This window comes from Tachysurus fulvidraco, chromosome 8 (genome assembly GCF_022655615.1).
Source record: "Tachysurus fulvidraco isolate hzauxx_2018 chromosome 8, HZAU_PFXX_2.0, whole genome shotgun sequence".
NCBI classification, from domain to species: domain Eukaryota; kingdom Metazoa; phylum Chordata; class Actinopteri; order Siluriformes; family Bagridae; genus Tachysurus; species Tachysurus fulvidraco.
In genome coordinates this window covers 1,898,890-1,923,080 of record NC_062525.1, presented here as the reverse complement: position 1 = coordinate 1,923,080, position 24,191 = coordinate 1,898,890, and the positions used below count along the sequence as shown (strand labels likewise).

The window sequence follows — 24,191 nt, the reverse complement described above, 5'->3', positions numbered from 1 at the left end:
GTGATGTATACAGGGGTGTGAAAACTTTTGCTCCCTCTGCTTGAATGAATCAGTGAAATTTCCTTGTGAGTATGACACCTCTGTGGCTCTCAGGTCAGAGTCTTTTGTGTGTGTGTGTGAGTGTGTATGTATGAGTGTGTGTGTGTGTGTGTGTGTGTGTGTGTGTGTGTGTGTGTGTGTGTGTGTGTGTGTGTGTGTGTGTGTGTGTGTGTGTGTGTTGAAGCTGTCACATATATCGCAGGTGTAAAAATAACAAATGTGTGACGCAGGACGATGACACACACACAGAGCCTGAAAACGACCAATCACGCTCCTCTGTTACTTCCTGGAATACGATGCGTTACTGGGAGGAAGATGTGCTAACATGGAGGAAGACAGGAAGTGCATCAGGGTGGAAAAGTGACTTTAACAATGAGTTACTATTACATAGACTAGAACCTCAAGAACATAATTCCTGTGTAATAAAGCAGTTATTGTAACATTTACATTCACATCATGTGACACTCTCTTATCCCGAGTGATGTACACAAGTGCTTAAGTCTCTGTCATTAGATACATTAAAGCTGGTTCATTAGGTTACATACTGTACTTAAGATACCATGAGACTAAAACACTGTTCAAAGTTTTTTTTTGTTTGTTTGTTTTATTTTTATATAAATACACACATACAGGGGGCACGGTGGATTAGTGGTTAGCACGTTCGCTTCACAACTCCAGGGTTGGGGGTTTGATTCCCGCCTCTGCCTTGTGTTAGTGGAGTTTGCATGTTCTCCCCGTGCCTCGGGGGTTTCCTCCGGGTACTCTGGTTTCCTCCCCCGGTCCAAAGACATGCATGGTAGGTTGATTGGCATCTCTGGAAAATTGTCCTGAGTGTGTGAGTGAATGAGAGTGTGTGTGTGTGTGCCCTGCGATGGGTTGGCACTCCGTCCAGGGTGTATCCTGCCTCGATGCCCGATGACGCCTGAGATGGGCACAGGCTCCCCGTGACCCGAGAAGTTTGGATAAGCGGTAGGAGATGAGTGAGTGAGTGAGTGAGTGAGTGAGTGAGTACACACATACAACAAACAGGGAAAGAAGTGCTAGTTGAAGTGTTTCCTGAATAAGTAGGTCTTCAACTGTCGTTTGTAAATCGCGTGACTCAGCTGTCCGGACCCTTAATGCCCCTTTTGCACCAAAAAGAACCGGGTGCTGGTTCAGAGCTCGTGCTGGTGCTGGTTCAAATTTGGTTCCACTGGTGAACCTTCTAAGAACCGGTTTGCCTTTCCATCGGTTAGAGAGCATCACAGAGCCGAGTGTGAAGTCACTGTATACGTGTCACGTTACACAGCAACGTTAGCGCAGCAGTGACAAACACAAACACAACAACAACAATGGTGGATGTCGCTTTACTGTTAATGATCATGGCTTTGTGAACCTACATTAACACCCAAACACGGCGAATCCGACGTGTCCGTGCGGCTCCGTGTAATCTGTATAAACGGGGTTGTAATCGAGAAAGTACATAACGTTATTTTATCATTAACACAGAAAAAATTTATCCTTAGCATGTAGCTACCTACTATCATGTGTGCTGAAAACTGATCATATCGCAGTACATGCGCTAACAGTAGCCCTGCCCCCAGCCCCACCCACAGCTCCTGATGCAAGTGGTTCTTAAGTCTAGACCAGCGACGTTTTGGTGCTACTTAAGAACCACTTTTCCTGTTTCAGAGCCGGTGCTTTGTGTGTCGAAAAAGAAAGAACTGGTTCTGAATTAGACTCCGAACCTGCACTCGAACTGCCTCGGGGGTAAAGGGGCAATGGAGAAGTTCATTCCACCACCTTGGTGCCAGAACAGAATATACTTACCTCTTACCCTGAGAGATGGTGGGACCAGTGGAGCAGTGCTGTAGATCTGATGGTGTGAGGTGCTGTGTGAGGAGTGATGACGGCTTTAAGGGAAGAGGGAGATGGTCTGTTTTTGGCTTTGTAGACAATCATCAGTGTTTAAATCTGATGTGTTCAGCTACAGGAGCCAGTAGAGGAGCAAAGCGGCAGGGTGGTGTGGAGAACTTGGGCAGGTTGAAAGCAAGCCATGCAGCTGCATTTTGGATCATTTGCAGAGGACAAATTGTGTTCACAGGAAGACCTGACAGCAGTGAGTTGCAGTAGTCCAGTCTCGAACTCTCAGACACAACGTACTACAATGCTGAACACTTTAAAATATCAGCTCTGTCCATCAAGAGCTCTAGATTTTCCTCTTCCATAAAGTCTGTGAATGGTTACTCCTACACCACCTAGTGGCCACCAATGGAAACTCACTGGTGAAGGAACAATGCAGCCTCACGCTCTCTGTAATGGAGGAGCAGCAAAGAGGACTGGTGATGAGAACAGTACCAGCAAATATGCCAATGAGAAGCAGGTCACAGGGTTTAGGAATGTACCATGTGAAACGTCAGATTGTACAGAGTCAGGACTCAGTGTTTACTCTGGGGTAAATAGGAGCAGTGTTTACTTCGGGGTAAGTATGAACAGTGTTTACTTCGGGGTAAGTATGAACAGTGTTTACTCCGGGGTAAGTATGAGCAGTGTTTACTCCGGGGTAAGTATGAGCAGTGTTTACTCCGGGGTAAGTATGAACAGTGTTTGCTCTGGGGTAAGTAGGAGCAGTGATTACTCCGGGGTAAGTAGGAGCAGTGATTACTCCAGGGTAAGTATGAACAGTGTTTACTCCGGGGTAAGTATGAGCAATGTTTACTCCGGGGTAAGTATGAACAGTGTTTGCTCTGGGGTAAGTAGGAGCAGAACCCTGGTGCACCCCTTGCCCAGAGCTGTGGAGGCTGTGGCTGTGGCCCCTGAGGGGGCACAGTTCATAGCGGCTGGTCTCTCTACCGAGGTAGGAGAGACCTTTCTCCGCTCCAGAGCTTCCTCCATTTACAGCCCCCTACAGGAGCGACAGAACCGACTGTGTCCAGTGCAAGCACTGGTCACTTACCTCTGCAGGACGAGTCCATGGAGAGAATCGGTGCAGCTGCTCGTCTGCTGCGGCCCTAACAGGAAGGGTTTCCTGGCCGCTGTGTAGATGTTGAGCAGATGGGTAGTGGATGCGATTGTCGGCTCACAAGCCCTCTGGCTTCCCCGCACCGTTCGGGGTCCGAGCTCACTCCACCCGGAGTGTGGCGGCCTCTACGGCCTGGAACGAGACGCTGCGTCTCCATGCCACACTCCCTGCATCCCTGCGGCGCTTACCTTCTCTCACAGGAGCTAGCGTCTTGTCCATCTTGCAGCCATTTGTAGCTTCCTGTTTACGCGACGTCACCCACCAATGACGTCACGTCCCAAAGCCTATTGGTCAGATTACACACGTGGTTCAGAGCGCGGTCACGCAGAGGGCGTTCCCATAGCGTTTCGACGCAGCTCGAGTTCCGAAAGGGAACTTAATTTAATGAACTATCAAATTACAGACCTATTTCACATCTTCTGTTTATGTCTAATATACTAGAAAAGGTTGTGTCTATTTAACTGAGCTCCTTCTTACAGGAGAACGATATCTCTGAAGAGTTTCAGTCAGGTTTCAGGCCCCATCATAGCACAGAAACTGCACTTGTGAAAGTCACAAACGACTTGTTTTTAGCTTCGGACCAAGACTGTATGTCACTATTAGTTCTACTTGACCTTAGTGCTGCATTCGACACTATAGACCACAACATTCTCCTAGATCGCTTACAAAACTACACAGGTATTCATGGTCAGGCTTTAAGTTGGTTTAAATCCTACCTGTCTGATCGATACCATTTTGTAGAATTAAACTGTGAATCCTCCAGTTTACTACCAGTTAATTATGGGGTGCCTCAATGATCAGTTCTAGGACCTCTGGTTTTCTTGATATTCATGCTTCCATTAGAGAAGATCATTAGAAGGCATGGGATTAGTTTCTACTGTTATGCTGACGATACACAGTTATATATCCAGATGAAATAGCTGAAGTGTCCTAATTATCCGAGTGTATGTTAAAGAGATAATAGATTAGATGAGCTGTAATTTTCTGTTGTTAATAAACTCTAATAAGACAGAAATACTACTTATCAGTCCATAAACCATTACACAGAAACTCTCACAACTTAACTTCCATTTAGAGGGATGTACTGTTACTAGTAGCTCGACCTGGTGTTTATTAGACAGTAACTTGAAAAAAATCATATCACCATATTACAAACACAGCCTTCTTCCACCTTAGAAATATCACCAAGCTGAGAAACATCCTGTCTGTATCTGATGCTGAGAAGCTAGTTCATGCCTTCATGACCTCTAGACTGGACTATTGTAATGCATTACTAGGTGGTTGTCCTGCATCTTTAATAAATAGGTTACAGTTAGACTCTGCGATACTAAAGAGGAGATGTGAACTCCATGAGGACTTTTACATCTATACAACATTTATCAGACTGTATATGGGTAGTTGACAAATGACCAAATACTTTTAAAAGTACTTTTTTTTGGAAAGCATAACTTTTTAAGAAAACATACATATATTTGTGGAGTATGAAAACTGCAGTTTCAGAAAATAGTACTGGTGACTCATTTTGTCAATGACTTCACATATTTTTTTCACTTTTTCACGAAACAATACTGTAAATGTGTCCTATGGTGTGACATTTAAAAAGTACTAAGAAATTATATTAAATAACATAAAATAAATACTTGAGACAGAATTGTTCACATTATTAAAACATTATTTTCTTAAAGTGATATTTATTTTATATGAAAGTACTAATTAGAATCATTTTCACCATGAATGTCACACCAAAGGACAAAAAACTTAACTTCAGTGGTCTTAAATATTTAAACAATTCTGAGAGAAATACTTACTTAAAATTAGGTTTTTGCATAACACCAAAGGACATTTTTTTCTGTGACAAACTTTATGAAATTCCTACACTTTTAGAAATGTATATATATGAAAAGTGATGGCCACTTAGTGAAATAGACACTTGCGCAATTATGCCAGGAGTGTTCATTAAGATTTTTAAACATTATTTTCTTTATTTTTAAAATGTAATATTTATGAAATAATGTTGTCTACCGTCACACCATAGGACAATTTTGAGATTTGGCTCAAAGTTCTAAAAAAAAACTAACAATAACTTGGGTATTAAAACAACAAATTCATATAAAACAAGAAAATGTTTAACCATTTACAGTATTCTAAATTATGAAAATTTGAAATAAATTATGTTTATCTTCTGTGACAGTGAAAAAGCCATGTCACGTCAACTACCCATATATATAATCACACCCCCAGTGTTACCAAGATGAGGATGAGGTTCCCCTTTGAGTCTGGTTCCTCTCAAGGTTCCTTCCTTTACCATCTAAGGGAGTTTTTCCTCCCCACAGTCACCTGAGTCACCTCAGACTTGTTCATTGGGGATAAATACACACACATTTAAATATATTTAATATTAATCTTTATATTATTCTTTATATTAACCTTCTGTTCTATGTTTATGTTCTGTAAAGCTGCTTTGAGACGACGTCAATTGTAAAAAGCACCATACAAATAAACTTGAATTGAACTGAATATAAACGAATTTAGTTGAAACTCAATCAGACGAGCACTTAAACAAGAAATTACTGAAGTAACTGAAGCTCTTGACCTCCATACAGTATGTATGAGTTCATTGCTGGTGCTGTTACCACATGATTGGCTGATTGGATTACTGCATAAATCAGCTGTTCCTAATAAAGTGGACGGTGAGCGTATGAACACGCTTTATAAATATTCACAAAGAAACTCATATCTGTAGAGTAACTTCAAAACTACCAGAGTTGTGTTTTTAATTTTAAATTTATTTATTTGGTTATTTGTTTGTTTGCTTGTGAGTGGAAGCGGTTCTTTGTTCTGATTGGACAGGGATGTTTTTCATTGGTTCTTTTTTCTGTTCTGTTTTTTTCCCCTACGTCCATTCTCTGTTACCATGGTAACTTGGTTAACGTTCACCGGGTGGGTCATGAGTCATGAGATGAGTATACGGAGCGGTTTCAGTGTTGGCACGGTTGGTGAAGGTCTTGGAGATGTTGGAGAAGAATCTGCCCATTGTCTTGAAGACTGATTTTTTGTGTGAGCCTTGAAATGAGAAGAAGCAGAGTTACAGCAAAATGGCAAAACCTGTCTTTGATTATCAGTAGCCACGCATATTGACAAGACCCGCCCCTTTCTGCTCTTTGGCTACCGGTTTGTTTTGATTTTTGTATCGTTTGGTGGCCCGACTCAGTTTTCAGAAGCATTTCTCAAATATCAGAGACCCCACCTTTAAAGTAAAGTAGTATTTTGGAGTAGTGATGAAGAATCTCAAGAATATGTTTTAATTAAACACTAATAAACATGAGGCATAAACATGGTCAAAACTCACAGTCATTTCATTTTAAAGACTTACCATCATCGAGATGCTCATCCTGAGGTAGAGGAACTGTGTGCTTCTTCTTCTGCTTCTTAGGATGCTGAGAATTACGAAGATAAAAAGACAAATCAGTTTAATGCCATAAATCGAGGGAGTGATGTTCAGTTATCGCTAACTACAGTTAAAATCTCAGAACATTTAGAAAGTCGTCTTGCATACCACAACCACCAAGGTCCTGTTTGTCTTCACAACGTAGCGAACTTTAGGCATCTTCTCCTGACCCTCAGCTGTGTGAGGGGAACGACCATCACTTCCATTGCTTCCATCTCTTCTATTGATTCCATTACGTCCGTTGCTTTTGGTGCTCAACTCATCGGCTAGCACATTCCTCAGTAAAGCCTTGGCGGATTCCTCTACAAATGTGTAGATGAGCTGAGGAGGAAACCTCATGTGTACCACGCTCTTCTTTCTCAACAGAACAGAATCTGATAAACTCCGGCCAACTTCCAGCTCGTGAACAAAGCCGTCCTCACCGGTTTGGATGGGAACGACACTGTTCTCTTCTCTCTCTGACCGTGCTGAACTTCTATCGTCGGCAGCACGTTTAGAGAAGAAAGTGAAGAAAGATTTCATCTGATTGCTCACCACAGAAAAAAGGTGCAGAGGAACGTATGCGCTGTCCTGGTCTAAAGTTCCAGACTTCCCTTCTGTATCTATAGAGCTCTCATCCTGTCCAGAGAGACCTTGGCGAATTAAGGAAATGTCTGTGGTTCTCTTTGGGTAGGGAGTTGTGTCAGCTTCAGAAACATTCATCTGAGCTTCACCTACCTGAGCTTTCCGTTCCATCTCCAGATCTACTCCACTGATCGCCTTGTTTACCTTACTAGAAGAGACTCGTTCCGGTTCTAACGATGGCACCTTGATGGAACCCGAGTCTTTTGCACTGATTAAATCGGTGGATATGTGTGTATTTAACCTGTTCACCAGGATTTCGCTCATAACATGTGTGGCTTTATCGAGGAACTGCTCAACAGTGGCAGGTTCCTCGACGTTCTCCGTGCCGACGTCAGGTTTGGCCTCCAAGAGTGTCTTGTTTTTCTCTAAAACAGCCTGCTTCCTCTCACAGGCGAACTTAAACACCTGCTTGTGGATGTCCATGTGGATCTTTTGAGCAAAAGAGAGGAACTTCTGCTCATATTCTGGTCCAGACTGGTCAGCATCACTGCTACTGAAATATGACACATGTGCTTGTAAAAGCGTTAAAGATTTCTGCAGAATTTCCGTGGCTGTGTTGTTGGCCAGCTCCATCAGTTCTGCCTCACTGTAGACGGAGGTTTGGGACGACATCGAGGCACAGAGTGTTTGGTCAGTTTTCAGAAGAATTTCAGCAATCATTTGTGAGGCTTTGCTTATAAACTCATCACTGACAGCTCGAGGAGCACAATCAGAAGGCATCTGAGCCGTATGCGTCGTTTTGGGAACGTCAGTGACAGAGACAGGAGTCACCGAACGTGACCAGATGGAGGCAACTTCATCCAAGGAGGATGACAATGCTGGAGTTGACTCTCCTTGACTCTCAGCCTCTTCAAAGTTATACAGAGCCAGGATCTTATCACATATCTCATTAGTGCATGCGATGCTGAGATCATCTAGCTGTGTGACTGAATCTTCCGTGGGTGATGAAGCACTCACCCTCAGTCTTGATACTGTACTACGGATTGCCTCCAGCATCGCACCTTTAATTTCAGTGACAATTTTCTGACTGAGTTGACAGATGAAATCAGGCACCTCCATAGGGGAACTTTACACACACACGCACACACACACACACACACACACACACACACACACACACACACACACACACACACACAGGGAAGAAAGAACAATAACAGGATTGAATATTATTTTCACTTCAATTTCATTTTCTGAACATCCAGTTGAACTCGTGTGATTAGTCACTCAACCTCCATGCTGCTGACTCTGGATTCTGATTGGTCAGGAGGTGTTGATTAAACAGTACAGTGATGTTGATCTACGAGTATTCATAGTGAAAGTTTACCTTTGAGACGAGGCGACAGAGGCAGAGCTCTTGCTCGATTCTGACTCTGCCATTTTCTTCAGTTTTTTGTTCGCCTCGAGAATCGCCTCGACCCCAAAGCTTTTGCTGAGAGGCTTCAGTAAACGCTGCACGACAGCAGATGACACCGCCGTCACAATAGTAGTGCATGCAGCAGCAAACTCCACCCTTGTGACTTTCTGAAGTAAAAGATAAAAAAATAGGAAACGTGATCAGTGACATTACAGCCAAATGAAACCAGTTGCTGATCTCTGCTGCGGTTCACACTCGGTTTTAAATGAGCGCAGAACCACAGGAGGTGATGATTACAACAGTGTCAGTTAACTCCTGATTCATCTCTTTATTAACCAGATCAATCAAATCAGTCTAATATTTACATCTGTTAGTAATTCTTAAACTCTTACCTTCTTCGTCATGCCCCTGCTCAGAACCATCCAATCCCTTTACACACAGAGAGAGAGAGAGTGTGAGAGAGAGAGAGAGAGAGAGAGAGAGACAGAGAGAGAGAAAGATAGAGAGAGAGAGAGAATCAGCATCTAAACATTAACTCTAGTTTAAGTGAACTGAATGAATCGAGCCTACTCATCACTCAGATGAAGAACAAGGTCCACAATGTCCCCGAAACACTTGGGTTTCTGCTCAGATTTGATGTTCAGAGTGGACGCTCCAGCTGTTCCACACATGTTCCTCATCTTCTTCTCATCAGTCATCTTTACAGAGCACACAGAGTTCACTTCTTTAATTCAGAGTTTTTAATAACTACAACAAGCGAGCATCGATATCAACACTCATCCTGCTTCAATACACATTCAAACCGATTAACATCCTGTTTATGTCTAAACTGATTCACAAGAATTTGACTCACCTTTAAACCACGTGAATATCTCCTTAATTTCCACTCGATTCACTTCATCGGTACTCTTTTTTAAACATAATGACACACACACACACACACACACACACACACACACACACACACACACACACACACACACACACACACACACACACACACCAAAAAGGTTTAGTGCTCACGAGGGCCACAGAAAAGTGATGAGAATAAAGTCTGTGTTCAAGAGCAGCTTTATTAAAACACCATGTATAAAAAATGCCATTAGTTTATATTAGTCAAATAAAAATAAAACACCGGCATGTGAAAGAGAGCTGTCTTTGGTCCATATAATAATAATAATAATAATAATAATAATAATAATAATAATAATAATAATAATAATAATGAATACTACTACTACTACTACTACTACTACTACTAATAATAATAATAATAATAATAATAATAATAATAATAATAATAATAATAGTGAGGACTGTATAATCTTACGTATCGCGTGGTCTATAAGATACAGTAAATGACGTGGTTGGATTATAATTTGAAATAGATCTAGAATTAGAAGTCGATTTTATTCCCCGGACCCGAACACTCACTGTGACGTCACTGCCCCTTATTTTACAGAGCTAACGCGACAGGGCACTTATTCCCAGGGATTAACAGTACAGCCTAACAGATATTGCGTCATCAGGTAGGCGTGGCCTATTTGATCATCTAACCCGTATATATCTATGATCTAACCCTAATCCTAATCCTAACCGTAACCGTAGTTTTTGGTTGTTTATTTGTTTTCTAAAATAAATCTACCTGTATGACTGTTTTGTCCTTCGTAGTATGCTGGGTTTTTTTTTTTTTTTGGTTTTTTTTTGAAAGAAGGCGTTTTTCCAAGACCTCCGGAGACACGCCCACTTTACGTCATGGTATAGTGCGTGCCGAGCAAAAGCTAACAAAGTGGAGCTTTACCTCAGAGCTGCTGAGGAGAGAGAGACGGTTAATCCGTAAAGACGCGTTTAGCACCGAACTATTTAACGTTTCCATAAAGTCACGTTAATAAAACACCTTCATCATGACGGCCAGTTGTAAGACGAGCCACAGTTTGTGAATATTCACAATAATCACAATAATAGTACAAACACTACAGTAATATTCACGTGATTATTGTAGTGTTTGTGTTCATATAGCAATAACACAAACCGATGATTATTGTAGTATTGTAGATTATTGTACAATCATGTAAATATTACTGTAGTGTTTGTGTTATTGTGTAAATCAACACAAACACTATCACATAAATATTACTGTAGTGTTTGTGTTATTGTGCAGATCAACACAAACACTACAATAATCATCACATGAATATTACTGTAGTATGTAATTGTGTAAATCAACACAAACACCACAATAATCACATAAATATTACTGTAGTGTTTGTGTTATTGTGTAGATCAACACAAACACTACAATAATCACATAAATATTACTGTAGTGTTTGTGTTATTGTGTAAATCAACACAAACACCACAATAATCACATAAATATTACTGTAGTGTTTGTGTTATTGTGTAGATCAACACAAACACTACAATAATCACGTAAATATTACTGTAGTGTTTGTGTTATTGTGTAGATCAACACAAACACCACAATAATCACATAAATATTACTGTAGTGTTTGTGTTATTGTGTAGATCAACACAAACACCACAATAATCACTTAAATATTACTGTAGTGTTTGTGTTATTGTGTAGATCAACACAAACACCACAATAATCACGTAAATATTACTGTAGTGTTTGTGTTATTGTGTAGATCAACACAAACACTACAATAATCACGTAAATATTACTGTAGTGTTTGTGTTATTGTGTAGATCAACACAAACACTACAGTAATCACGTAAATATTACTGTAGTGTTTGTGTTATTGTGTAGATCAACACAAACACTACAATAATCATGTAAATATTACTGTAGTGTTTGTGTTATTGTGCAGATCAACACAAACACTACAATAATCATGTAAATATTACTGTAGTGTTTGTGTTATTGTGCAGATCAACACAAACACTACAATAATCATCACATGAATATTACTGTAGTGTGTAATTGTGTAAATCAACACAAACACCACAATAATCACTTAAATATTACTGTAGTGTTCGTTCTATAAACAGGCAAACGCGACGTGTGCACGTATTTGTGATGAATGAATGAAAGTTCTAAATCTAAATTCTAGAATGTAAAAGTTTACAATACTGTATGTCTCATAATACCTAGTGTAGCCTGGCAAGATGGATGGCATGTACAAGGGACGCAAGTTCTTGTCATTTACCCAAGCTGTAAGCGCACATGTACCTGTGGAGATGTTGGAGGACATGCGCAAGATGAAGATAGTGCACTGGGAAGCAGGCAGCCGGCCACCGACATACACTCCATCTGAGGCACTGTTGTATGCCATCGTGCTCGGCCACCGAGCTTACGCACAATACTTGCTGAATAAGTTCTTAGACGGTGCTCTTGTCATGAGAGGTGAGAATGTCTACTGCTGTCAATCATATGTTCCACACTTAGACATGGCTATCCGCTACAACAGGAAGGACATAGTGCCTCTCATTCTTCATGTGGCACATAAATTCCCGCCTCTACCATCCTACGTGATCCGAGGAGGATGCGAACACATGAAGGAGGGCAGAACTACACTCCATCTGGCATGTGTCATGTCACAACCAGAGACTGTTATAATGTTACTGGGAAGTGGGGCTTCACCACAAGCTAAGGCTGGTGATGGTGTGACACCACTGGATCTCATTCTCGAAAAGTTACGGACCTCCAAAGGGAACATACGTGCCAAGATGTGCCTGGAAAGGCTGCTCATGTTCATGCCTGAAGTGCGGTTCAAAATGAAGAGCTCACTGAACAATGATCCAGAGTACTGGTCCAAAGTTCTGGGAGAGGAGATGTTTAACTACTTGGTTGGAAGAATTCCAGGGACACTCTTTCTCATAGCTATGCAAAAAACTCTGGCTCAACTACCTTCTCATGACTTTTTTGAAAGGCTGGATGAACTGCCCATTCCAGCTTCTCTGAAACCTACTACATCACAGCCCTTAATGCGGTGGAACTCCTACTGAAACATCCTTTTTTTTATATCAAATTTGTATCTGTTTGACTGGCATAAATTTGTAATGTAAATTTGAGTGCATGTGCCTATTGTCTTTTAAATCAACTTAAACAGTAGACTAATCCTAATTTGGCATTTTTCTTGAAGGTTTTATTTTTTACAACACTGATTACAAAAAGAGAGATTATTATTATTGTTATTGTTATTATTATTATTATTATTATTATTATTATATGAATTCTGGCTACCAACAATATTTAATATGCATGTCTGTTTTTTGGTGTTCTGTCCAAACATGATTTAAGTGTAATCATTATTATGTTTACATTATTGTTGACATTTACATTATTGTGGACAAAATAATAAAGGTTACATAAATTTTTAAAAATCCATTCTAAATCTCCATCTCTTAGGGCAGGAGTCCCCAACCACCAGGCCTCGGACGGGTGCCAGTCCATGGGTCATTATGTCCCGGGCTGCACAGAAACGCACACACACACACACACACACACACACACACACACACACACACACACAATTTCAATTCAGTTCAGTTTATTTGTATAGCGCTTTTAACAATTCCCATTGTCTCAAAGCAGCTTTACAGAAGTATGGATACCGAAGAGAGATAAAAAAAAGAAATAAATATCTAATAATGATAAAAAGAAGGAAAAATAAGGATTAAAAAGAAATAAATGAATATATACAATTAAAGTTAAAAATAAATTAATTAATTAAAAAACGTTTAAATTAAAATTTTAAGTACTCTACCTAAGAAAAGCTATTCATAAAAATCTAAACTAAGCAAATGTGTTTTTATCCTAGACTTAAACAATGAGACTGTGTCTGAGTCCCAAGCACTAATAAATTAAGTTATTAGATGATATGCATACAGTTAGTGTTGGCGGTCTGGTTCTGTTCTGGGCAAGAATCCACGTGCCCGTCCGTGGGCATGCACGTATAGAGCGGGGAGAGGAGCAGCGACTAGAAAATAGAATAGAACCCCGTATAACAGAACCACTAATCATGCATAGTACTGATATGCTTGCTTTGCGTTTTTGGAAAGTAATAAATGAATGAATGGATAGATAGATAAATAAATAATTAGAGAGAGAGGGAGAGAGAGAGAAAAATATGTGGAGATTTATGACGTAAACTGGTACAGCGCACACGGGTTCCTGCATGGTGGAGTCGGGGTTGGAGGAGGGAGTTTAGATTGGTGCAGCAGCGAAGCGCTAGAACGGCTCTATGAATGGGAATTTAAATGGTCGGGTAATATGGATGTCGTAACCGGTTTGGTGCGCGTCATGGACAGCTGATGCACGCTTGATGACGTGGCCTGCCAGAACTAACACGATGCTTGATGTCTGTTCCATAACTGTGGGGCTCTGTGAGAAAAAACTCTGCCCCCTGCTGGAGACTTTAGTACTTGAGCTACTACCAAATAGCCTGCACCTTTTGATCGTAGTAGGCGAGATGGATCATAAAAAATAATAGATCTCTGAGTATAGTGTGTGAATGGTACAGTGTGAGTACAGTGTGTGTCATACAGTGTGAGTGCAGTGAGTTGCACAGTTTGAGTACAGTGTGTGTGTGTGTGTGTGTGTGTGTGTGTGTGTGTGTGTGTGTGTGTGTGTGTGTGTGTGTGTTGTACAGTGTGAGGACGGTGTGTGTCGTACAGTGTGAATATAGTGTGTGTTTGTGTTGTACAGTGTGAGTACAGTGTGTGTGTCATACAGTGTGAGTACAGTGTGTTTGTGTTGTACAGTGTGAGTACAGTGCGTGTGTTGTACAGTGGGTCATACAGTGTGAGTACAGTGTGTGTGTCGTAGAGTGTGAGTACAGTATGTCGTACAGTGTGTGTGTCGTACAGTGTGTGTTTTGTAGTGTGTGTCTTACAGTGTGAGTACAGTGTGTGTCGTACAGTGTGTGTGTGTGTCGTACAGTGTGTGTGTTGTAGTGTGTGTGTCTTACAGTGTGAGTACAGTGTGTGTGTCGTACAGTGTGAGTACAGTGTGTGTCGTACAGTGTGTGTTGTACAGTGTGAATACAGTGTGTGTCGTATAGTGTGAGTACAGTGTGTGTCGTACATTGTGCATCGTGAGTAATATTCACGTGATTATTGTAGCGTTTGTGTTTATTTACACAATAACACAATACAGTAATATTACACAAACACTAATCATCATGTAAATATTACTGTAGTGTTTGTGTTATTCTGTAAATCAACACAAACACCACAATAATCATGTAAATATTACTGTAGTGTTCGTTCTATAAACAGGCAAATGTGACGTGTGCATGTATTTGTGATGAATGAAAGAAAGTTCTAAATCTATATTCCGGAATGTAAAAGTTTACAATACTGTATGTCTCATAATACCTAGTGTAGCCTGGCAAGATGGATGGCATGTACAAGGGACGCAAGTTCTTATCATTTAGCGAAGCTGTAAGCGCACATGTACCTGTGGAGATGTTGGAGGACATGCGCAACATGAAGATAGTGCACTGGGAAGCAGGCAGCCGGCCACTGACATACACTCCATCTGAGGCACTGATGAATGCCATCTTGGACGGCCACCGAGCTTACGCACAATACTTGCTGAATAAGTTCTTAGACGGTGCTCTTGTCATGACAGGTAAGAATGTCTGCGGCTGTCAGTCATATGTTCCACACTTAGACATGGCTATCCGCTACAACAGGAAGGACATAGTGCCTCTCATTCTTCATGTGGCACATAAATTCCCGCCTCTACCATCCTACGTGATCCGAGGAGGATGCGAACACATGAAGGAGGGCAGAACTACACTCCATCTGGCATGTGTCATGTCACAACCAGAGACTGTTATAATGTTACTGGGAAGTGGGGCTGCACCACAAGCTAAGACTGGTGATGGTGTGACACCACTGGATCTCATTCTCGAAAACCTACGGACCTCTAAAGCAAACATCCGTGCCAAGATGTGCCTGGAAAAGCTGCTCCTGTTCATGCCTAATGTGCGGTTCAAAAGGAAGAGCTCACTGAACAATGATCCAGAGTACTGGTCCAAAGTTCTGGGAGAGGAGATGTTTAACTACTTGGTTGGAAGAATTCCAGGGACACTCTTTCTCATAGCTATGCAAAAAACTCTGGCTCAACTACCTTCTCATGACTTTTTTGAAAGGCTGGATGAACTGCCCATTCCAGCTTCTCTGAAACCTACTACATCACAGCCCTTAATGCGGTGGAACTTCTACTGAAACATACTTTTAAATCAAATTTGTATCTGTTTGACTGGCATAAATTTGTAATGTAAATTTGAGTGCATGTGCCTATTGTCTTTTAAATCAATTTAAACAGTAGACTAATCCTAATTTGGCATTTTTCTTGAAGGTTTTATTTTTTACAACACTGACTACAAAAAGAGAGATTATTATTATTATTATTATTATTATTATTATTATTATTATTATTATTATTATTATTATATGAAATTCTGGCTACCGACAATATTTAATATGCATGTCTGTTTTTTGGTGTTCTGTCCAAACATGATTTAAGTGTAACCATTATTATGTTTACATTATTGTTGACATTTACATTATTGTGGACAAAATAATAAAGGTTACATAAATTTTTAAAAATCCATTCTAAATCTCCATCTCTTAGGGCAGGAGTCCCCAACCACCAGGCCTCGGACGGGTGCCAGTCCATGGGTCATTATGTCCCGGGCTGCACAGAAACGCATACACACACACACACACACACACACACACACACACACACACACACACACACACACACACACACACACACACACACACACACACACACAATTTCAATTCAGTTCAGTTTATTTGTATAGCGCTTTTAACAATTAACATTGTCTCAAAGCAGCTTTACAGAAGTATGGATACCGAAGAGAGATTAAAAAAAAGAAATAAATATCTAATAATGATAAAAAGAAGGAAAAATAAGGATTAAAAAGAAATAAATGAATATATACAATTAAAGTTACAAATAAATTAATTAATTAAAAAACGTTTAAATTAAAATTTTAAGTACTCTACCTAAGAAAAGCTATTCATAAAAATCTAAACTAAGCAAATGTGTTTTTATCCTAGACTTAAACAATGAGACTGTGTCTGAGTCCCAAGCACTAATAAATTAAGTTATTAGATGATATGCATACAGTTAGTGTTGGCGGTCTGGTTCTGTTCTGGGCAAGAATCCACGTGCCCGTCCGTGCGCATGCACGTATAGAGCGGGGAGAGGAGCAGCGACTAGAAAATAGAATAGAACCCCGTATAACAGAACCACTAATCATGCATAGTACTGATATGCTTGCTTTGCGTTTTTGGAAAGAAAGAAATAAATGAATGAATGGATAGATAGATAAATAAATAATTAGAGAGAGAGGGAGAGAGAGAAAAATATGTGGAGATTTATGACGTAAACTGGTACAGCGCACACGGGTTCCTGCATGGTGGAGTCGGGGTTGGAGGAGGGAGTTTAGATTGGTGCAGCAGCGAAGCGCTAGAACGGCTCAATGAATGGGAATTTAAATGGTCTTGTAATATGGATATCGTAACAGATTGGTGCGCGTCATGGACAGCTGGTGCATGCTTGATGACGTGGCTTGATGTCTGTTCCATAACTTTTTGTGAGAAAAAGCTCTGCCCCCTGCTGGAGACTTTAGTACTTGAGGTACTACCAAATAGCCTGCACCTTTTGATCGTAGTAGGCGTAATGGATCATAAAAAATAATAGATCTCTGAGTATAGTGTGTGAATTGTACAGTGTGAGTACAGTGTGTGTCATACAGTGTGAGTACAGTGTATTGCACAGTTTGAGTACAGTGTGTGTGTGTGTGTGTGTGTGTGTGTGTGTGTGTGTGTGTGTGTGTGTGTGTGTGTGCTTGTGTGTGTGTGTATGTGTGTGTTTTGTCCAGTGTGAGGACAGTGTGTGTCGTACAGTGTGAGTACAGTGTGTGTTGTACAGTGGGTCATACAGTGTTAGTACAGTGTGTGTGTCGTACAGTGTGTGTCGTATAGTGTGAGTACAGTGTGTGTCGTACAGTGTGTGTTGTACAGTGTGTGTCGTACAGTGTGTGTCATACATTGTGAGTAATATTCACATGATTATTGTAGTGTTTGTGTTTATTTACACAATAACACAATACAGTAATATTACACAAACACTAATCATCATGTAAATATTACTGTAGTGTTTGTGTTATTCTGTAAATCAACACAAACACCACAATAATCATGTAAATATTACTGTAGTGTTCGTTCTATAAACAGGCAAACGCGACGTGTGCATGTATTTGTGATGAATGAATGAAAGTTCTAAATCTATATTCTAGAATGTAAAAGATTACAATACTGTATGTCTCATAATACCTAGTGTAGCCTGGCAAGATGGATGGCATGTACAAGGGACGCAAGTTCTTGTCATTTAGCGAAGCTGTAAGCGCACATGTACCTGTGGGGATGTTGGAGGACATGCGCAAGATGAAGATAGTGCACTGGGAAGCAGGCAGCTGGCCACCGACATACACTCCATCTGAGGCACTGATGAATGCCGTCGTGCACGGCCACCGAGCTTACGCACAATACTTGCTGAATAAGTTCTTAGACGGTGCTCTTGTCATGAGAGGTGAGAATGTCTGCGGCTGTCAGTCATATGTTCCACACTTAGACATGGCTATCCGCTACAACAGGAAGGACATAGTGCCTCTCATTCTTCATGTGGCACATAAAATCCCGAATCTATGGTCCTACGTGATCCGAGGAGGATGCAAACACATGAAGGAGGGCAGAACTACACTCCATCTGGCATGTGTCATGTCACAACCAGAGACTGTGATAATGTTACTGGGAAGTGGGGCTTCACCACAAGCTAAGGCTGGTGATGGTGTGACACCACTGGATCTCATTCTCGAAAAGTTACGGACCTCCAAAGGGAACATACGTGCCAAGATGTTGTGCCTGGAAAGGCTGCTCATGTTCATGCCTGAAGTGCGGTTCAAAATGAAGAGCTCACTGAACAATGATCCAGAGTACTGGTCCAAAGTTCTGGGAGAGGAGATGTTTAACTACTTGGTTGGAAGAATTCCAGGGACACTCTTTCTCATAGCTATGCAAAAAACTCTGGCTCAACTACCTTCTCAAGACTTTTTTGAAAGGCTGGATGAACTGCCCATTCCAGCTTCTCTGAAACCTACTACATCACAGCCCTTAATGCGGTGGAACTTCTAATGAAACATACTTTTTTTTTATCGAATTTGTATCTGTGTGACTGGCATAAATTTGTAATGTAAATTTGTGCATGTGCCTATTACAGTATAGGTTTTTTAAATCAATTTATACAGTATGTACAGTATCAATTTATACAGTAGACTAATCCTGATTTGACGTTTTTCTTGAAGGTTTTACTTTTTACAACACTGACTACAAAAAGAGATTATTATTAGGGGTCAAGCCCCGAAGGCACCTATTGTCAAGCACCTATTGTTATCGTTAGTTTTCTTATTATTATTCTTCCGCCATTGAAGTCAAGAACCGTATGTAGGAAAGTTAGGAAACTTGGCACACATGTAGAGGCCAGTCTTATAAGTTATTATAGCAACTTTGGTTTGTCTAGCTCAAACCCTCTAGCTCCACCAGTCCAAACAAATTGAGGGGCAAGTTGGCACACAACATGAACCGTACGTAGGAAAGTTATGAAATCTGGCATACATGTAGAGGTCAGTCTGAAAAATAACAATAAAACAATTTTTTTCTTATTTTTCAAACATAGAGCAGAAGGTAAACATAAGGAGTAATAAAAGAAATAACGAATAATAAAAGAAAAATAATTAACAAAATAAAAATTCAAGATTCACAGACATTTCGCAATGTTTCGTGACAGCGCCACCTAGTGACAACGAGATTTTCACGTTAAATCCAGTATTTTACGAGTGCAATGCCATATCGCTAAGAAACTACCTTACAGTCGTAACCTTACAGTTTAAACGGTGTTTCGGGGTGTTGTGTGTTGCTTACTGTGCGCATCTGATCGGCTTGACCCCGATCTCATTCCCCGATTATTATTATTATTATTATTATTATTATTATTATTATTATTATTATTATTATTATATGAAATTCTGGCTACCGACAATATTTAATATGCATGTCTGTTTTTTGGTGTTCTGTCCAAACATGATTTAAGTGTAACCATTATTATGTTTACATTATTGTTGACATTTACATTATTGTGGACAAAATAATAAAGGTTACATAATTTTTAAAAAATCCATTCTAAGTCTTCATCCCGCCATCTCTTAGGGCAGAGGTCCCCAACTACCAGGCATGGACGGGTACCAGTCCATGCGTCATTATGTCCCGGGCTGCACAGAAAGTACAATTCTTTTAAGAATCATATAAATATTACGGTAGTGTGTTATTCTGTAAATCAACGCAAACACTACAATAATCAACTCGTGAATAGTTTAGTGTTTGTGTTATTGTGTAAATAAACACAATATATTCAAATGTGTTGTTTAGATGGTTTTTATTGTATCTTTCAGATTATTAATTAAATTATAATAATAAGAACACAAAAACTAAAATAAGAAAATAAAGACAAACTGACAATTAAAAAATAAATTAATGTTAAAATGAGTCTCTGTAATTTAGATTAGACTGAGAGTCAATCACACACACACACTCACTCACTCTCTCACACACACACACACACACACACACACACACACACACACACACACACACACACACACACACACACACACACACATGCATACACACACGCGCATACACACACACACACACACACACACACACACACACACACACACACACACACACACACACACACACACACACACACACAATTTCAATTCAGTTCAGTTTATTTGCATAGCAATTCCCATTGTCTTAGAGCAGCTTTACAGAAGTTTACAGAAGTATGGATACCGAAGAGAGATAAAAAAAAAAAGAAATAAATATCTAATAATGATAAGAAAAAAAAACTAAGGATAAAAATAAATAAAGGAATATATCGTCGCTGTCGGGCGGAAACCTCGTATGTCCAAATTTTGTCAATTTCATATTTTTATACATATCGATGCTATCGGTCAGTCCCCTGTGGGTCTGTTGTTTTTACAAGTTATTAACCGATCTAGAGTCTTGAAACTAGCTTCAGCGCAAATCTCTTAACTCCATTGGACACTTCAACTGTCCACCTCTTCTTCACTCCGCAGGAGAGCTTCGCAGCATATCCTCAAGATTAAGAGTCTCAACGAATCAACACGTCTTCTGAGGTAAATGTCTTCAAAACACTGGGCTCAAAGAAAAAAAAATCTGATCCCCACTAGTAGGAATTTAGCGCAATAGAATCCACTGCAACGTGGACTAAAGCCTGTGTATTGTAGAAAAGATACGGCGTTTTTTTTTTATTTCCTGAAAAATAATGGTTTTGGAGATACGAGGATTCCGCCCGACAGCGACGACATACAATTAAAGTTAAAAATAATTTAATTAATTAATTGTAAAAAAAACGTTTCAATAAAAAAAAAATCAAATACTCCTTTACCTAAGAAAAGCTATTCATAAAAATCTAAACTAAACAAATGTGTTTTTATCCTGGACTTAAACACTGAGACTGTGTCTGAGTCCCAAGCACTAATAAATTAAGTTATTAGATGATATGCATACAGTTAGTGTTGGCGGTCTGGTTCTGTTCTGGGCAAGAATCCACGTGCCCGTCCGTGCGCATGCACGTATAGAGCGGGGAGAGGAGCAGCGACTAGAAAATAGAATAGAACCCCGTATAACAGAACCACTAATCATGCATAGTACTGATATGCTTGCTTTGCGTTTTTGGAAAGTAATAAATGAATGAATGGATAGATAGATAAATAAATAATTAGAGAGAGAGGGAGAGAGAGAGAAAAATATGTGGAGATTTATGACGTAAACTGGTACAGCGCACACGGGTTCCGGCATGGTGGAGTCGGGGTTGGAGGAGGGAGTTTAGATTGGTGCAGCAGCGAAGCGCTAGAACGGCTCTATGAATGGAAATTTAAATGGTCGGGTAATATGGATGTCGTAACCGGTTTGGTGCGCGTCATGGACAGCTGATGCACGCTTGATGACGTGGCCTGCCAGAACTAACACGATGCTTGATGTCTGTTCCATAACTGTGGGGCTCTGTGAGAAAAAACTCTGCCCCCTGCTGGAGACTTTAGTACTTGAGGTACTACCAAATAGCCTGCACCTTTTGATCGTAGTAGGCGAGATGGATCATAAAAAATAATAGATCTCTGAGTATAGTGTGTGAATTGTACAGTGTGAGTACAGTGTGTGTCATACAGTGTGTGTGTTGTACAGTGTGTGTCATACAGTGTGAGTACAGTGTGTTGCACAGTTTGAGTACAGTGTATGTGTGTGTGTTTGTGTGTGTTGTACAGTGTGAGTACAGTGTGTGTCATACTGTGTGAGTTTAGTGTGTGTTTGTGTTGTACAGTGTGAGTAAAGTGTGTGTGTTGTACAGTGGGTCATACAGTGTGAGTACAGTGTGTGTCGTACAGTGTGTGTGTCGTACAGTGTGTGTGTCGTACAATGTGTGTCTTACAGTGTGAGTACAGTGTGTGTCGTACAGTGTGTGTGTGTGTCTTACAGTGTGAGTACAGTGTGTGTCGTACAGTGTGAATACAGTGTGTGTCGTACAGTGTGTGTCATACATTGTGAGTAATATTCACATGATTATTGTAGTGTTTGTGTTTATTTACACAATAACACAATACAGTAATATTACACAAACAATAATCATCATGTAAATATTACTGTAGTGTTTGTGTTATTCTGTAAATCAACACAAACACTAATCATCATGTAAATATTACTGTAGTGTTTGTGTTATTCTGTAAATCAACACAAACACCACAATAATCATGTAAATATTACTGTAGTGTTTGTGTTATTCTGTAAATCAACACAAACACTAATCATCATGTAAATATTACTGTAGTGTTTGTGTTATTCTGTAAATCAACACAAACACCACAATAATAATGTAAATATTACTGTAGTGTTCGTTCTATAAACAGGCAAACGCGACGTGTGCACGTATTTGTGATGAATGAATGAAAGTTCTAAATCTAAATTCTAGAATGTAAAAGATTACGATACTGTATGTCTCATAATACCTAGTGTAGCCTGGCAAGATGGATGGCATGTACAAGGGACGCAAGTTCTTATCATTTAGCGAAGCTGTAAGCGCACATGTACCCGTGGGGATGTTGGAGGACATGCGCAAGATGAAGATGGTGCACTGGGAAGCAGGCAGCCGGCCACCAACATACACTCCATCTGAGGCACTGATGAATGCCGTCGTGCACGGCCACCGAGCTTACGCACAATACTTGCTGAATAAGTTCTTAGACGGTGCTCTTGTCATGACAGGTAAGAATGTCTGCGGCTGTCAGTCATATGTTCCACACTTAGACATGGCTTTCCGCTACAACAGGAAGGACATAGTGCCTCTCATTCTTCATATGGCACATAAAATCCCGAATCTTTGGTCCTACGTGATCCGAGGAGGATGCAAACACATGAACGAGGGCAGAACTACACTCCATCTGGCATGTGTCATGTCACAACCAGAGACTGTCATGTTACTGGGAAGTGGGGCTTCACAAGCTAAGGCTGGTGATGGTGTGACACCACTGGATCTCATTCTCGAAAACCTACGGACCTCTAAAGCAAACATCCGTGCCAAGATGTGCCTGGAAAAGCTGCTCCTGTTCATGCCTAATGTGCGGTTCAAAAGGAAGAGCTCACTGAACAATGATCCAGAGTACTGGTCCAAAGTTCTGGGAGAGGAGATGTTTAACTACTTGGTTGGAAGAATTCCAGGGACACTCTTTCTCATAGCTATGCAAAAAACTCTGGCTCAACTACCTTCTCATGACTTTTTTGAAAGGCTGGATGAACTGCCCATTCCAGCTTCTCTGAAACCTACTACATCACAGCCCTTAATACGGTGGAACTCCTACTGAAACATCCTTTTTTTTATCGAATTTGTATCTGTGTGACGCATAAATTTCTAATGTAAATTTGAGTGCATGTGCCTATTACAGTATAGGTCTTTTAAATCAATTTAAACAGTAGACTAATCCTAATTTGGCATTTTTCTTGAAGGTTTTATTTTTTACAACACTGATTACAAAAAGAGAGATTATTATTATTATTATTATTATTATTATTATTATTATTATTATTATTATTATTATATGAAATTCTGGCTACCAACAATACTTGGTATTAGGCACGGACAGGTACCAGTCCATGCGTCATTATGTCCCGGGCTGCACAGAAAGTACAATTCTTTTAAGAATCATATAAATATTACGGTAGTGTGTTATTCTGTAAATCAACGCAAACACTACAATAATCAACTCGTGAATATTATAGTGTTTGTGTTATTGTGTAAATAAACACAATATATTCAAATGTGTTGTTTAGATGGTTTTTATTGTTTCTTTCAGATTATTAATTAAATTCTAATAATAAAAACGAAAATAAAGACAAACTGACAAAAAATAAATTACTGTTAAAATGAGTCTCTGTAATTTAGATTAGACTGAGAGTAAATCACACACACACACTCACACACACACATGCATACACACACACACACACACACACACACACACACTCACATACACATGCATACACACGCGCATACACGCACACACACACATGCATACACA

General features: G+C 40.0%; 5 protein-coding genes across 6 annotated transcripts; 4 read left to right on the top strand and 1 right to left on the bottom strand.

The window, feature by feature from the left end:
• Nucleotides 1-5,805: 5,805 nt before the first annotated feature.
• On the bottom strand, nt 5,806-9,903 carry LOC113652223. Its single transcript, XM_027161159.2, has 8 exons — nt 9,800-9,903; nt 9,323-9,377; nt 9,040-9,167; nt 8,862-8,898; nt 8,440-8,636; nt 6,597-8,178; nt 6,414-6,477; nt 5,806-6,103 (listed from the first exon to the last, which is right to left on the bottom strand). The coding sequence occupies exons 3-8, from the start codon at nt 9,165-9,167 to the stop codon at nt 5,967-5,969; spliced, it is 2,145 nt and encodes a 714-aa protein (XP_027016960.2). The 5' UTR covers nt 9,323-9,377; nt 9,800-9,903; the 3' UTR covers nt 5,806-5,966.
• On the top strand, nt 9,877-23,931 carry LOC113652225 (ankyrin repeat domain-containing protein 9-like). 2 transcript variants are annotated; one of them, XR_007143757.1, is made up of 3 exons: nt 9,877-9,998; nt 11,585-12,629; nt 23,656-23,931. XR_007143757.1 is itself a non-coding variant. In XM_027161160.2 (2 exons), exon 2 carries the CDS (start codon nt 11,599-11,601, stop codon nt 12,436-12,438), a length of 840 nt encoding a protein of 279 aa, XP_027016961.1. In that variant the 5' UTR covers nt 9,877-9,998; nt 11,585-11,598; the 3' UTR covers nt 12,439-12,810. The 2 variants fall into 2 exon arrangements, 1 of the variants encoding a protein (XP_027016961.1); XM_027161160.2 differs by lacking the exon at nt 23,656-23,931 and having other exon boundaries at nt 11,585-12,810.
• Nucleotides 14,756-16,047, top strand: LOC113652226 (ankyrin repeat domain-containing protein 9-like). The gene has a single exon (XM_027161161.2). It carries the CDS (start codon nt 14,830-14,832, stop codon nt 15,667-15,669), a length of 840 nt encoding a protein of 279 aa, XP_027016962.1. The 5' UTR covers nt 14,756-14,829; the 3' UTR covers nt 15,670-16,047.
• Nucleotides 17,772-23,931, top strand: LOC125145371 (ankyrin repeat domain-containing protein 9-like). The gene is made up of 2 exons (XM_047817826.1): nt 17,772-19,775; nt 23,757-23,931. Exon 1 carries the CDS (start codon nt 17,833-17,835, stop codon nt 18,670-18,672), a length of 840 nt encoding a protein of 279 aa, XP_047673782.1. The 5' UTR covers nt 17,772-17,832; the 3' UTR covers nt 18,673-19,775; nt 23,757-23,931.
• LOC113652227 (ankyrin repeat domain-containing protein 9-like) lies at nt 22,590-23,931 on the top strand. Its single transcript, XM_027161162.2, has one exon. It carries the CDS (start codon nt 22,644-22,646, stop codon nt 23,475-23,477), a length of 834 nt encoding a protein of 277 aa, XP_027016963.2. The 5' UTR covers nt 22,590-22,643; the 3' UTR covers nt 23,478-23,931.
• Nucleotides 23,932-24,191: the final 260 nt, after the last annotated feature.